Genomic DNA, 17,049 nt, shown 5'->3' with positions numbered 1-17,049 from the left:
CATACACGCACACTTTCGCGTGCGCGAAAGTGTGGGTGTATGCGCACCTTTTATTTTTTACCTTTTTTCTTTTCTTTTTTTACCTTTTTATTTCTTTAAATTCTCCTCCGAATGCGACAACAGTTCTAAGTGAATTTAATACTTCATCTGCAATGCAACCGGCAAAGGAATACTTCTCTTGTTCTCTGGCTGCTGTGGATGATGATGTCTTACCACCGTAAAACATAAAACAAAAATAAACCGTCAAACAGAAATAAAATTTTCTAATTATTAAAAAAATGTAACAAATTATTATTACTCGTATAATTTTCAGGAAATTATTCCTGAAAAAGGATGCGTTCCTTCCTCGGTTGAAACCGGGCCGTGTAAAAATAAAGCTAAGCGATTTACACCTAAAGGTCATTCGAAAAAGATATCCTTATAGTAAATATTAAATCCGTTTCTTTAAGGCAGAATGACTGTAATCAACCTGGTAATTTACACGTAGCTAAATATGTGGCATTTGTTTAATTTAATTCGCATTAAATCAGACATTCAATATATGGCCATATGCGAAACTAAAACTTTCTTTTTGTTCTTTGATTCTAGCCTTAAATCGACACTTCATCTAAGAAACACCGTAGCAAATTAGAACGTTGATTTTTTTTTCTTTTTTTTTTGTAGAACCGTCGTTATAAATATACGATTAATTAATTATATGGGAAAATTTAAGTTCTACTATAAAATTAATATTTTGTCGATGTCAGCTTAATAATTCGCTTTTCTTTGCTTTGTCCTAAACTTGTATAAATACGGGAATAAAATTTTCAAATAACCTGTAAAAGGAATATATTTTGTTCACGGTCAAAATAAATAATTTTTTTGAGGTATTTCAGCTGTTACAAAATCATGTTGAATAGAGTCACCAACATCTGCATGCGCACATATAAATTATATATCCGTACCGTTATACGGTATTCTTTTAAATTTCTTTCTTTCTTTTTAGATTTGGAGCGCGATAAAATTAAACAATAATGCATAATCAAGAACCTTTTACCACCAGATGACCCTTTCGTGCGTGCAAAGTACTTCCGATCTTACCTTCACGCGTAACGTTCGTAGTTCGTACTTATAATTTTCTGTAAAATCACCTAATAAATTAAATTTTTATTTCGATTATTATATGAAATAATAATTATATACATAGGTGACGTAAGGAACTGGTATATGTGCTACTTCACGGGTAAAAGAAAAGGAAATTCTCCAACATTTGCCTGGATAAATCAAGGGAAACCACGTGGAAAAATTGATCACAAAAATAAAACTAATTTTAAAAAGTTAAAAATAAATAAACGATTAAACGCCGTAATAATTTGTTCGCGCTAAACAAAGACGAAGAAGATTCAGGGTATTAAAAAGTATTTTCTTTTCAGCGCTTTCTTCGGTCCTAGAAGAAAAAGTATTACGTCGGACCGATTTGGGCATATGCGGTTTTTACCGGATCTTGACGTTGACACCTAAGGAACCCAAAGATGTCGATGTTCGTATGTACGTATACGTGTTCGGTGAAGGCCTCTAAATCAGGACCGATTTTGACCAAAAACGGTCAGATTACTTTTACATACGGGGCATTTATGCCGTTAAATTTCGACTTAAAATGTCAACGGGGTGAGGCTGTAGAGCAAGGTCACCCTCGGTATCTCGAGATAGCCTAATTAAGGTCGTCTTTTTGTTATGCGCATTGTTAAACGATTAAAAAATAACATCGTTCCAAAAAATCTTTTAATTGAAAAATCGCACCCCCATCCCAAAAGAATACTCTACTAGCGCCTAAGTGTGCATACTGCCGTCAATAGTACCCCTATCACCACAAGGAGCGCTTGTGTCGCAGTTCGCCATCTTGGAATTTCCCTTTTCTCCGTCCACTTGAACCGGGAAATTTGAAATTCCATAGGGTCGCCGACCATATTATTTTTATTTTTTAGAGTAAAGATATAATTCGGTCTGGACGGGTCCCGAACTCGATCACCCGTTCGACTCGGTACCTGGGGAATTAACCCTCGCGGCTACATCGGTCTGACGACCGTACAAGCGAAACTTATTCTGTATAAGTTGAGAAATTTCATTAGTTTAGTTAGTGCCGACCGTAATTAGAATCGTTGAATTTAATAAACGAAAAACTATTATATTTAATTAAAACGATAAATATTTTAAATTATATTTTGTGTGTGTAAGCCGCGCATCAGAAACAATCAACAGTAATAGGACTTTCCCGGGACGCGGCTAAGCGGGGATGTTGTCAGCTTTTTCGAATTAATGTTATTTCAAAATTCATCGAGTAAAAAAAAAATCTTATATTTTAAGTAGACCAGCGGTAGAACTTTTTAACTGGCTTCTGAGATACCGTCCTAAAATTATTTTTTACCTTTTAGTGCGTTTAATTCAAGAGCGGTGTTTTAAAAACATTTTTGAAATATTTTTAAAAATTATTTATGCGATCGATTGTCCTCGTAAAATATGAATTGTAACTAAAAGTAGTCACCGGAATGTACCGATCGCTAGCGGAAAATCTCGATTCGTTAGAATCAACTTTTAGAGTTAAATTTCTAATTTAACTTTCTTTATATCGATTTTCATCGTTCAAAAAAAAAATGTACAAAAGGTAATCAATTTTAGACACCTAACAATCCATTTATCATTAAGGTGTAGCTGCGGAAGAAATGAGCCGTAGTCACGCCCTATAGCTAGTTAAATAAATAATTATTAATTAATTATCGATACAAATAATTAGGTGAGTAAACAAAGTATTATAAACACTTACCCTAGCCATGTATGCAGAGGTACCGATTAGAATCGGTCCTATACATAATATGGCTGAAGTTAGTTGCCAGTTAGCGATAAAGCCGACTGCAATTCCAGAAAAAAATGTTGAGATATACTGGACGACCATACTGAATTTACTTCCGATACCTTCGCGTATACGTTCCAGATCACTGTAATCAGTTAATATACATTTTTGTGTGAATCGATGAAATCTAAATATCGCTAGAGAAAAAGCTTACAAATATCTACGCTATACACATTAATCTAGAAATTTAGCGGTAGAGAAAAATGCGGTTACTGCAAACGAGAAATACAAATGTATGATGCGCTTAAATATAAACAGACTTTTGGAAAATTAAATCAGAACGTATTAACATCTAGCAGGTGAAGCTGGAAAATCAATTTTAGGCAAACGAAACGAGCTAACAGAGAGTAGGAACATATAGAGAAAGTCGACGTACTTCACACGCGTATTCGTCTCGTCAAAATAACGGATAAAGTTCACATAAACGTAGTTCTGGTAACGCTTCGTTAGCGAGTAACAGCTAGCGAAATATTTCGCCCGGAATTCAGCTCCCCCGGTGAAATGACGTCGTACTGAAATTGTGAGGACGTTAATTGAGGGGCGAAGTTAACGGTTTCTGTGGTTTTTGACCTAAAAAATTGAATAGAATAGGTTCAGAACTGTATCTCAAAAACTTTTCGTGATGTACCAAGTAAAACTGAAATATCTGTTGTCTGAAGACCGTTTTTCACTTCCTTGTACAAAGTAAAAGAAATGTTGTGATCGCGAAAAATTCCGGTTTTGAGATTTCAACGGAAATATATTTATTTTTACTAATTTTGGCGGTGTCGTCTGTACTTACGTACGTATGTATTTCGCGTAACTCAAAAACGATTAGCCGTAGGTCGTTGAAATTTTTGATTTAGGATGGTTATAACATCTAGTTGTGCACCTGCCCTTTTGATTGCAATCGACCGGACCAAAAGCGTCCAAAAAAGCCGAAAACCCCCGCAAAAATGATTTTGGACTTTTTTTTAACCGCAGTAATAAGCCCTTATCGAGATCTTTTCAACGATATATCATAAGCGGTACTTATTTTCATCGGTTCCAGAGTTATAGCCAAATATAATTTTAATTAATGAAATATTTTGATCGCACTTCGGTTCGAATCCGACTTCATATATAAATATATTTTTTTTTAGATTTAAATATATCTATTTATTAATAATCATTAACCTCTGTAAAAAAAATGTCTACAATAAATAATAATTCAAAAATAAGAATAAAAAAATTAAAAATACGATAAAATATCAGAAATTATGATCGAAATAAAATCACGGTTACCGCTGTTATATTTAATAAATTATTTAAAAAAATATTAAAAAATTAAAAATCCACCTTACCAACAAATTAAGTGTGACTCAAGATCTTTCGGTTTATTTCAAAACCGAATCGTAAGGAGTTAAAAATATTGTAATAAGTTAAAATATTAAAATGTCAAAGGTTAAAATACAGTCGTGGCTGTATTAATGCTAATAATATACTCGTAAATACAATAAAATAATAAAATAACATATAAATATAAGAAATAAAATTTTATTTACTTCTAAAAATGTATATATGTAATTTAATAGGTGTACAAGGAAGTCATGCGGTGTTCATATCAGATTTTTAGGTTTGCAACACATAATTTTGTTCAACGACTAGCAAATGAGTAAAATGTATCAACAAAACTTGTAGAGAATTTAATTCTAAAAATAGCGGTAAAATCGCGAGTAGGTATTCTTCTATTCGGCAATCTTCTTTCGCATTCACGTTTTGCTATTTCCATTAATAAAACCGTAAACGAAAACAATAATTGCGTATTCTTGATTTAAAAATTTCAGTGGCGTCTCAATTTTTAAAGTCATAAAAAGTGGACGTACACTACACAAATCGCAGATAACAGACTGATTATGATTAATGATAAGTTAATTCGATTCAAATTTTCTTTCTGAAAAAAACAACTTTAGGTTTTCAATAAACTTAAACAACTTCAATTAATATAGTATTCTAGAAATGCTGTTTTTGTAAAACGTTTTGTAAGTATTTAATTAACTAAATCTTATAGTATTTGTTTATTATTAACCGTCTTTTTTAAACGAAAAAATGAACGGATCGCAAAAATTTCCAGAATAAATCATTTCATTTATTTTTGTTCTGTTTCTTCTTTAGTAAAATTTTATTTTTTTAAAACGTTTATTTGATTTTTACCGTACTTATTTTCAATAATATTTTTACAACTAAATTTTCTACAAGTTTTGTTTAAAATTTTACGCGTTTATTAGTCGTTTAACAATTGTATTTTATTACAAACCTAAGGAACTAACAACATCGTTAAAATCTTTGTTACGCGTAATTAGGGAGTAACTTTTAACTTTTTTTTTTTTTAATCGTAAAAATCATATTTCATTGTCCCACGAAGAAATAGAGAAACTTTCAGGACATTTTCTACCGTTGATAATAATGAAAAAGGTTCGCGTAAACATAGGTACGGAAATACTTTGTTTTCGAGTTACGAATAGCGAAAGATTTCGCGGGAATTTCAATTCTTCTAATTAAAATAAGACCTGCTGTAATTTTTGAGAACCAAAATTAAGGAGTAAAGTAGGTGGTTTTTTTAATGTATTTTGAGCTGGGAAATAGGATAAAACAGGTCCCAGAACTGTTACTTCAGGAGCTTTTAACATATCCGATGTAAAACACAAAATTCGGCGTCGAAAATAAGTTTTATTTAGGTTTGTAGGACGGTAGCTTCGTTAAACGATTAATAAATGCGGAAGATCGAGGAACAAAATTTGTAGACATTTTAATCGTGAGAAAATTAATATAAATACAGCCGATAAAAAGAAAATAAAAAAATTTAAAATTGTCCTTTATCGAAGCAAAATAGACCGAAATTCGTATTATTCTTTTTGAACCTGATAAAAATTCTTCGGTGTATCGGTATTTACGAACGAAAGGATCGCTTCCAACGTGTTCGTTTTCTGTGAACGCAAGGTAAATCGACGAATTAGCGATGAACATCGTGCGATTCAGCGCAGCCCAGGCGATGCGATAGTTTGTAAAAATATTTTATTAAAGAAAATATTACCGTTGCACCATCCAGCCGGAAAATCATTTGCGATTTAGTTTGTAAACACGTTCCAAAAAAGCCGGCGACTTATTTTTCAAAAAACCAACTTATGCATCTCCCGTAACGTTTTCGTTAAAAACAAACGGTCTTAGAATTTTTTCATAATAATGCCACGACAAACATTAAAGTGAAATCTACGGTGGAAACTAGTTTCCGCATTGTCATGTGGATCGTCTTAATGCGGCTCCGTAAATGACTATTATTAGAATTAAACATTCCTTTTAAAAGCGGCTTTATCCGTAAATAAAATTGAATTTATCTATCGGCGTTGTCTAGAAACCGATGACAGAAGTTTAACCGCCGGAGGTAATCTGTCGATCGCAAATTTTGATCCTTTTGCAAGCGGAAAAGATAAAGATTTTCTTTGCATAGGATGCGCCACACTTTGTTTTTGACAAACAAGTGCGACATGAATTTTGAATCGTACTAGTGCCTGGTCTACGAAAATTATGCCGAACCGCACGACGATTTACTTCGTTGGAACCGACTATTTCGTTCGTAAATGCCGATACTCTGAAGAACTTTTAAAAAGAATGTTTATTAGATTTCCTGTCTATTTTTCGTCCGTTTTGCTTCGATAAAACACCGATTTGTAAAACGTTTTGTTTACTTTTTACGGGATATATTTACATTAATCTCAGAATTAAATTATCTACGAGTTTTATTACCGACTCTTTCGGACTTATTAGTCGTTTGACAAAGCCGCTCTACTACAAACCTAAAAAAAAAACTTGTTTTTCAACACCGAATTTTGTGTTTTCGTCGGATATCTTAAGAAATACTGGAGTTACAGTTCTGGGAACTATTTTATCCTATTTCTCGCCTAAAATTCCATAAAAAACCACAGACTTTACTCCTTAATTTGGGTCTCAAAAATTACAGTAGACCTTCTTTTCATTAGAAGAGCTGAAATCCGGGCGAAATCTTTCGCTAGCAGTAACTCGAAAAAGAGTTTCCAAACCTACGTTTCTGTGTTCGTTTTTCATTATTTTAACCGGTAGAACGTATACCGAACGTTTGTTTGTTTCTACGTGGGACGCTCCGTATACGAATTGATAACTGTTAAAATTAATTTATTATATTTTTTTACTTACTCGGCTAATTTTGTGGTTAAATCGCCGTCGTCTTTAGTCCTTAAATCGTACCAGGTAATATCTTGTCTTAAAACTTGTCCGAAGAATACCTGATGAAGACGGTGAATTTGTTTCTCAGCCGCCAATTCCCAACAGACCACCTGTAAAATAGTCGTATTTTAATATATTTTTTCTTTTTTTTATAACGACTTGTTCGTGTAATTATGTATTTATATAATTTATTACAGTCGAACATCCGTATAACGAACCTCGATATTACAAAAAACTAGATTTTGCAAATTTGTTTACTGCACCGTGACATTTTAATAAAGCTACATATAGATTTACCTCTAATAATGAAATGTTGACGGATCGCGTATAATACGGTGTGTAGTAACATACAGTAATTTTTACGAAACGACATTAAATTTAGTATTTTGGACATCTCTGTGAGTTTAAGGTAGTTGTTATTTTGGTTTCCGTACCTAAATTGTAACTGTACACGAACGCAAAGTACGCTTGACAATAGTCAAGAGTAACAGATTATTTTTATCGAACCGGTAAAGCGAGAATTCCGAATTCGTTAACGATAAAATTCTAAAAAATATTTAAACAGGTGTTCTGCAGTCGCCTGCCTGTACGTTAAGGTACAGGCAGACGGTATTAAGGTATTTCGCGAAATACATTAACTAACGCACGTCGCTAAATTACTTTGGAAACTTTTATTCGTTTATCTAAACGAGACCTTCACCTTCAGTACGTAGACGTAAGAAATAGAATTCTTAGAGGATATTTAACGCATACTCCCATGTTGTTCAGCGCGTACGTACAGTTCAGTATTGATTTTTCCTAGGATTAATTCACTCGATCTGTGTCTTTAGTAAATTCTATTAACGAAAACCTCTATTTAACTAATTTTCCGGGATTCTCGATTCGGTTATTTAGAGGATCGACTGTATTATGTACCGGAGAGAATGAAAGATTTAGTTATTAGTTCGTTCGTACACACTACTGCGTACCTAATTCCTAGGTTTAAAATTTTGTGAAAATTATTCAAACGCGATTTACTACTTTTCATTCTCGCTGTCGATAGTTGAAATCTGACCCGATAAGAATCTGATCTCACTTTTTTTACATTTTCAATAGATTTTGATCCGGACGGTCTTTCGGAATTTCGGCTCATCTTATGGCCCTCTAAACGTACTTTATCTACCTGAAAACTTGTAATCTACATAAAACAGAAGACCCGTTTTCACAGACCTGTGTAAAAAATTATAATAAATGTTAATTACGACCTCACCGTATACGATAAAAAATTAACAACGCCTCTCGTCTTTTATCAGACGAAAACGCAGACGCAGTAGAATACACAGATGGGTCGAGGCAGAATGACAGAACCTATGTGTTCGATCTACCCGGTCTACGATGTTGAACTTTACGCCATCAAAATATCGTCACGTCCTTATCTGTAGCGATCCAAGCTATAGAGGATTTGTATTCCAGACGTCCTATCATCACCGAAATACATAATATAATCTCTAAATTAAATCGTCACAACACACGGGAGAACGTGCGGATTCCGCTGTTAAGGATGCACGTAGCCGATCGTCTTTCTCCATTCGAGTTACTATTACCGATTTTATTAATTTCATTAAACGTACGCTTCGATGACCGAACCGCTACAGAGAATAATAAACACCGATACATCAAAGATACGATGTTACCGAGGAATTCTTCACGCCGAGAGGAAGCGGTCCTGCGCCGATTACGATTAGGACATACCAGAGCTATTCACGGGTACCTGATGACGGCGGAGAGCGCACCACTGTGCGTGCGATGCGACTGCCGCTTGACTGTGCAGCACATCTTTGTAGATGGCATCTGCTATGAGGCTTTATGTCGCAAATTTAAATTTGCCGAGGGGCATACGGCGCATCCTAGGAAACGATAAGAACTTACTAGACCGAATATTACGACTTCTAAGAAGAATCTATATACTAGATAAGATTTAATGATAATCGACCGTAAATTTTATGTCGTTATTCGTGTTACGCATTTTATCCTGACGGTTACGATTCTTTATTATTTTAGTTTTAAACTTGTTTTATTCATATTTTAATATCTGAGATGGGGCTTTTTGTTAGTTTTTGACTCGGGCAATAATAACGCGAAAGCGTGTCCCGCCCCTCAAAAAAAACACAGACCTGTTTCATATTCTCCTGTAAAGTTTGTACCGCATTTTTTCAAATCCTCAACAACATTATAAAATTGTTCAACATTTTTCAATTCATAAATAACTTAAACCGGATGTTTGTTTTAAAACGTAACGTGAGCAAAATACCTTTTAGAAAATTTAATAAGATAATTTCGGATGAAGGGGGAGGCACCTATACCTATTATTGTTTTATAATCGGCCGATGTAATTCTGTGTTTATTTTTTGTGAACTATTAATTATTTTTGGTCATCTGTGTTTTTTATTAAGAAGAAACGGTCTTGAACACGGAAGAAAGGATTTCTATTGTGGAAAATTATTTAACGACTAAATGTTTTGTTTTGCGGCAAGAAGTGTTACGATCGAAGTTTCCGGGTAAGAATGTACCAAACAAATCTTCGGTTTATCGTTTGATAAAATGTAGCGGGACCGATTTTGTTTGCGATCAGAGACGCGGTCGAAAACGTTCAGTACTTGACGACGAAACGTCGGAAGATTTTAGAGTAAACTTTTTAAACTCGCCTAAAAAATCATTACTAAAACTTGCGCGACAAAATGGAATGCATTTACCCGGCTGCTTAACTTAAAACCGTACCGAATTAATATATCGCTACTGCAGCTCCTACAATCTTCACATCATCCGTTCACGTCCTGCACACTCACAGAAAATCGTGCGGTGTGTAATTTCCAAGCGAAAAATAATCGCCCGCAGATTCTTTGAAAACACTCTTACTGCAGACGTCTACCGAGAAATTGTAACGCAGTCTATTGCAGATTTAGAATTAAACGAGAGAGATTTGTTATTTCAAGACGGGGCGACAAGTCAGACGGCAAGAGTAACAGTGGACCTTTTGAGAAATTTCTTCGGTGAAAAATAAATATCGACCGGCTTGTGGCCAGCCCGGTCACCTGATCTTTCTCCTGCAAATTTTTCTCTGGGGATATCTATAAGGTTGTGTATTCCAAAATAATACACAAACCGTTGAAGAATCGGAAGGTAACGTAACACAAAAATTCAAGAATTACGAGAAATCGGAAGAGGTACTTTTCGAAAGTTTGCACGGAATACGGAAAAGCGGGTAAAGGCTTGCATCGATGAAAACGGGGGACATTTCAGCATTTGTTATAAAAGAGGATTTGATCTCGGTATTAGTTTAGCACGAGGAATTGTAATATTTTCATGAAATCGCGATAAATATTGCGCGTTACCTTTCTTTAAATCGGTTGCGTTTTAAAACAAACACTCTATAAATTGAAATGAAAAAGGACCCTTTTCAGATGTACCAGGGATGTCAATACTGTACGGGTAAACAAAATGAAACAAATAATTAAAAATAAAGGATATAAACAGTACGTTGAAGTTTAAGACGCGAGAACAAAATACTTAGAAAGAATTTCAGAATTTTAGCGGTCGAATGAACGACCACAATAAATAATCTCGTTACGATAAAATTAGAGAAATCCATATTAAAATACAATTATATATACGTACCTGTATATATGAGGTGATTAAAACTCCGAGTCCGATGCATAAATAGTACATCGAGAAGGTGCCCATGTAATGTGTAAATTGGACCGGCGTCATCGGTGATGACATTTCATCTTCTAAACTTGATGACTCGCTGTAAAACAATAATCAATTACGTTAATTATTTATCCATCCGTTCAAATATAATTCATAGTATTTATACGTTCCATTAAACTGTAGTTCAACCGGGCCGATACACTCCACTTGATGTTAATTACCACACACGATGCTGTAATTCTCTGTGTTTCTAACAGAAATATTACAATAAAAAACAAACATCTTTAGAATCTACAATTTTTTTTTGAAAGACGTTAACATTTTTTAATCGACTTAAAAAAAGAGGCGGTTCTTCGTTCAACCTGTTTTTGTTTTTTTAAACGCTTATTCCAGTTTCCAACTAGACCGGAACGTTGAATTTAACATGCTGTTTCACAATAGAAAGGAATCGATTACAGTCCTTATATCTACAACACATGTAAAGAAAAATTATATGTCTACGACTAAAATATAAATAGAAATTTTCAAAATATTAATAAATTACCTCGTAGTTGATAGTGTAGCGGATGGTATTCTGTCGTTATATTCATTAATAACGTTTTCAAAATGTTTTACGGAACTATTTAAAATTGAAATTTCATTTTCTGGTAACTTGAAACCCTGAAAAAAAATTAATTTTAGATGAAAAATCGTTTGAAATAAATAATATATTTCGTATACTACGATACTCTTCTTCTGAGTAAATCTTAATCGAAACACATTTGAAGGAGCTGAAAGTAAAATGTCTATAAGTGTTAGACGTACTGAGAGTTCTATGTAATACTCGTCGGGAAGCCATCTTGACCCCGGGAGGAAGACACCCGCCATGTGACGAGTGACATATCCATCGGTGTACCGCGCCTAGCGCGTAGATGTTAAGCAAGACCGTTCGATCGAGCTGCACTAGAATCCTACCCGGAGTTAGGGTGAGCTCAACACGCAAAACAGGCTTTAAACCCTAATCCAAAAATTAAAATCCATAAATATGAAAATCTAACCGAAACAAATAACAATAAATCGCAAAAACACTAACGCGATATTAAAAACTAAACCGAGAATAAAAGAAACCTAATAAACCGCAAGGAAGAATCGACTCCATGTAAAACAATAAATAAATAAAAAAGTTAAAATATATAATTAAAACTACATAAAGATTCGACAAACCTGATAAAACTCAAAAAATAAATCGACACAAGATCCTAAACAGAAAACAGAAAAATACTAAACCGGGTCGTAAAACCTTAAATCACAACAAATATAAAGAAATCAAAAACAAAAACCAAACTGATCTAAAGCCTAAAAAAATAACGTGAAATCATTAAATTAAAAAATAAAACAAAACAAAAAGAAAACGTAAACCAAAAATTAACACGGTAACTGAATACAGAGAATCAAAACAGAAAAACCTAACAACTAAAAACTGCCAAAACGCTAATCCTAAAGCGACTAACTAAATGTCAATCCTACCACTTAATAGGTCCCGCGCACGCTTGTGCGGTAGACCTTCTGAACGACAATCGCGGTCGCCTGGCTTCCGAACACGGCAAAATATCTCCACGCCCCAAGAAATCGCGTCGGTTCGATTCGATGTCAAAATGATGCTCTGTTTTTTCGATTTTAATGGAATCGTGCGTTTGGAATTCTTGCCGCGAGGTGAAGCGGTGAACCGTACGTACTATCAAGGCGTTTTATAACGGTTACGAGAAAAAATCCGCAAAAAGAGATCGGTGTTGCGGGCGAGACGAATCACGGTTCTTTCGCCACTCATCGGGACGATGCGCCCGCACACTCGCCTTTGTCAATTCGTCAATTTTATGCCAAAAATCAAACGACTGTCCTCCCTCAGCCACCCTACACGCCAGACCTGGTTCTTGTGATTTTTTGTTATTTCCAAAATTAAAATCGGCGATGAAAGGACGCCGTTTTGAGACTATCGATGACATTAAACCGAATTCGTCCCGAACCTTCAAGGCCATTTCGTATGAAGCTATCGAGAACCGCTTCGCGAAGCGGAAACACCGCTGGGAAAAGCGTGTAAATCGGTGAGGGGACTACTTTGAAGGGGACAAGGATCAATAATCTGTAAAATTAAAAAAATATAAAGTTCCGTTATTTTCTGAACAGACCTCGTATTTCAGACGCTAAGAAAAATATGAATTGTTTGTTACATCTCGAAAAAGAAAAACGATGTAGAAACATCAACAAAGACGTGGACTCTTCCTGAGGGTTTGTTCAAAAGCGATCGTCGGTGAGTCAATTCTAGTACAGAAATCCATTGATTTTGATGAGAAATTTATATCAAGATGAAAGTGTTAACGGGGTTCGAAGGTCGTACAACTTGAAATTCATGAAGAAAGTTTATTATCGGTAAACATCCCGGCAACAAATGAATTTATTCGACGATTTAATGATCTGTAGAAATATTATGACGGATACTTTGTTCGTAACGCTGACAAAACGGTCCTTGAACGGAAAGCTTTTTCCAAGAAAACTTAGTTTCCTTGTAAAGAAGAATCGGTTCCAGGCTGCAAAATGTCTAAAGAACGCGTGACGTCGGTAACGCGACTAGATCGTGGATACCGGTATTCTTTGGTGTCGGGTTTCAACCGACCGCACTTCATTTACATTCATACATATCATCCTCTGAAGTAATACCTTACGGTGGTTCCGGAGGCTAAATAGAAAAAGAAAGGCAACGCGATCGGAGATTACATCTTACGCCGATCGACAAATTAATTAGTATATTTTCAGCAGTCTTTTTATTAAACCGATATCCAGGCTGTAGTTAGAATGATACGTCCGGCCCGAATATCTATATTTATGATTATCCGGATTCGCGCTTGCAAAAGGTCAATCTGTTTCATTTTACACGCGTATGTTGCCGGTAATATCGTCGAGCAATGATTTAGAGAAATATTAGATTCGATTTGCAATTTTAATTGTCCGACTTACAGCACCTTAAATATCGATTAATCTTTGCCTGCAACGGTAAACAATGTCCGATTTATTGGATATTAAATATAAAAACGATTTATATCGTTTTTAGTTTTTTCCTTTTGATTGTAAAAGAAAAGAAATATAATAATGTTGTACAGTACAGCAGACCCAAAGGTCAAAAAAAAAAAAAAAAACAATGTTCACACAATAAATTAATTAACACAAATTATTTAAAAATTATTCTTTTAAGTAATCTTGGAAAGATATGTATGAATACAATAGGTCGTTTATAACAGCAATTAGTTACTAATAAAATGTAAATATATATTATATAAATTGTACTGTATTATATAATCGATTCTGATATTGTTGATTGTTGAACAACAGTATAAAAAATTTTACGCTACATTTCATTTCTTTAATTATCCGAAAGAATGAAATATTTTTACGAATTTTTTTTAACGATGCGATCAAAATAAAATGTCTTAATTTTTCTAATATATTTTTTTTCTAGAATCTCTGATAATAAAATTCATAAATCAAACAAATAAATTTATTCGATATAATAATTGTTTATTTCTTCATAAAACGATAGAATTTCACCCGATTACGACAAATTTACGACATATGAATTTTGTAACGTATGAAAATAGGTCAGGATTTCAACTCAAAACCTTCAGAATGAAAGACAAGACATCGACAATAATAATAATAAAAATAATAAAATCGATTTTTTTAACTGTAATTTTATCTAAAAAAATCAATATGTGAACATAGATAAAAAGATTACATTTAAACAAAACGCTAGCAAAAGGATACATAATTTCCCGGCTTAGAATATTATTCTAAAATACGGCATAGATATTAATGACTTAATTATGAAATATTTAGAGCACAATCGCGAAAAAAAATCAAAATGTTTGGTTCCGATTTTAGGATTTGATCGACTGAAATTTTTATCTTTCTGATTACTTCTGTACAAAATGCGATTTTTTTGTACGTTTGTCTTTGTATTGCTCGATCCCATCGGTACGTACGGAAGATACAACCGATTGAATATCGCATTCGTTTCAGAAGCGACTCGACTTCAGGAAACGAGGCCTTTCTATGATGAGCGTACTGACATCCGGCGGTGAATTTTGGAAGTCGGTGCATAGTAGTTAAACATATTGACGAAGTGGGACCTACCAGGTCGGTCTAGTGGTGAACGCGTCTTCCCAAATCAGCCGATTTGGAAGTCGAGAGTTCAAGCGTTCCAGTCCTAGTAAAGTCAATTATTTTTATACGGATATGAATACTAGGTCGTGGATACCGGTGTTCTTTGGCGGTCGGGTTTCAGTTAACCGCACGTCTCAGGAACGGTCGAACCGAGACCGTACAAGACCACCGTTTACACTCGTACGTATCATCCTCTCAAGTATTACCGGAAGCTAAGCGGCAAAAATTAAAAAGATCGACGAAATGGAGGCTTGTGTTTTTAACGCGTTAGATATTCCAAACGCAAAAATAAAAGAAAGAAACAAGAGTGAAAAGTATCGGATCTTGAACATTCAAATTACAAAGGAAAACTTATTCCGGCAAGACGTACCGGCGACAGTTGCAGGTAAGCTATCGACAACAGAATTAAAACGCTGTTCGTGCACGGGAGATCCCCAGTAGACATGAGAGGCATCCTTAACGAGAAACAAGCTATACCAAAAACGAATATAGACTATATTACGATCGTATTTCTAAATTTCCTGTGAAACGCAGTCGTTATTCATCACGAGAATACGGTTATTTAGATGCGAGGTTGAACGATAAAAAATGTATGAAATGTTCAAGGAAATCCGGTACTATTTTAAATATTTCAATAATAACTTTGAATCTGCTTTCGGGCGGCCCCAAATAGACACGTGTGTTACATGCGAGCGACTCCTAGTAAAAACGAAAAGCCCCGGATCGAATGAACGCGTCAACAAGTAGCTGCGGCTGAACGTACGGTGCACAAGCGACGTGTTAAAACATATTTTACTAAAACGAAAGAAAGTAAAGAAGCAAGTAAGAAAGACGATACGATTATCTCGCTCCGTTTAGAATTCGTGTAAAATCTGAATTTTATCTACGACCGCTACGGGGGTTTATGTATTTAAAATAGATAATCTAAGTACAGGAAGATCTGTTATGTACGTATACCGAGAAGACGAAGGAGAAAAGGGTGCGAACGAAATTTGCTCCTTCATTCTTTATTACATAAAAAATTTTGTCCCTGTCACAGAGACCCGACTCCATCTCTTCTCAGATGGATATGCGGGACAAAACAAAGATCACTCTCAGATTACAACACGCACAGCCTCAGCCGACATCAAAAGATTTGAAAAAAATTATCCTTTCTTCCTTCAGAGGCCATTCGTTCCACGCATGCGACTGAGACTTTGGCCTCGTGAAAAGATTTCTTCGAAGATGTATTCTATAATGGAATACGTCGAGATTATTGTAAACGCAGCAAAAAAAAAAAATTAAATAAAATAAAAAAAATAGGTTTGCTGTAAAACTTTAGGATATTTTAAATGATAACCGATGGCGGCGAACATTTTATAAAAAAAAACCTATTTTTCTCGTGAAACACGGAATGAGAAAATAACGCGGCAGCGTACAATGCTCGTGGAATTCGGTTATTATTCCGACCATCCAGGACAAGTTTGTGCAAAAAAGTACATCGGAAATTTTTGTCGGTTATACATTTGAGCTGAAAATATGTGCTACAACACCTGTGAGCCTGCCCGACGTATGTGCGTTCACCGAAAACGTTCCCATCGATGAGAAAAAAAAAGATTTGTCAAAACTGCTGTTTATATTGCAGAAGATCATCGACGTTTTTACAAGACACATTTGCACGGCCTGTTACCAACAAAGACCCAGAAAAATGAAAAAACCGAACGAAATTCTTTCAGCCGAATTATTTTTTTCTTCAATGTTTGTAATTAAACATTACTAGGCCTAAATAATTTTTAATAATAGATTACGGTTCCTTTGTTATTTCTGTGTTGCTTTATCGAAGGTTATTTGTCTTTTTTATTTTTGCTTGACCGTTCATTTAAGAACGGGCTCGCATAAATACATAAAAATTAACGTTATTAATATTTAAAACGCCCAAATGTTTATGTTACTCTAGAACTTTGTAACAGTAGCGATAAACGTAAGGATGAATTAAGGTTTTATGTGTCTCCTGAAAAATTAGAAACGATCTCGACGGGCCCTTTCTTAAATGACCGATTTAATTATGCGGTGTTAAAACTATA

General features: G+C 34.6%; 1 protein-coding gene across 1 annotated transcript in view; it reads right to left on the bottom strand.

The window, feature by feature from the left end:
• LOC142334079 (ATP-dependent translocase ABCB1-like) overlaps window positions 1–17,049 on the bottom strand; it is a 97,935-nt gene that overhangs the window by 46,650 nt on the left and 34,236 nt on the right. The window contains exons 4-8 of the mRNA XM_075381756.1: window positions 11,337–11,452; window positions 10,760–10,889; window positions 7,076–7,215; window positions 2,801–2,972; window positions 84–208 (exon numbers count right to left, since the gene is read on the bottom strand). Of these exons, the coding sequence (XP_075237871.1) occupies window positions 84–208; window positions 2,801–2,972; window positions 7,076–7,215; window positions 10,760–10,889; window positions 11,337–11,452 (683 nt within the window). The remainder of the gene's footprint in view (window positions 1–83; window positions 209–2,800; window positions 2,973–7,075; window positions 7,216–10,759; window positions 10,890–11,336; window positions 11,453–17,049) is intronic.

This window comes from Lycorma delicatula, chromosome 13, assembly GCF_047948215.1.
Source record: "Lycorma delicatula isolate Av1 chromosome 13, ASM4794821v1, whole genome shotgun sequence".
Taxonomy (NCBI): Eukaryota; Metazoa; Arthropoda; class Insecta; order Hemiptera; family Fulgoridae; genus Lycorma; species Lycorma delicatula.
This window is presented reverse-complemented; position numbering and strand designations above follow the sequence as displayed.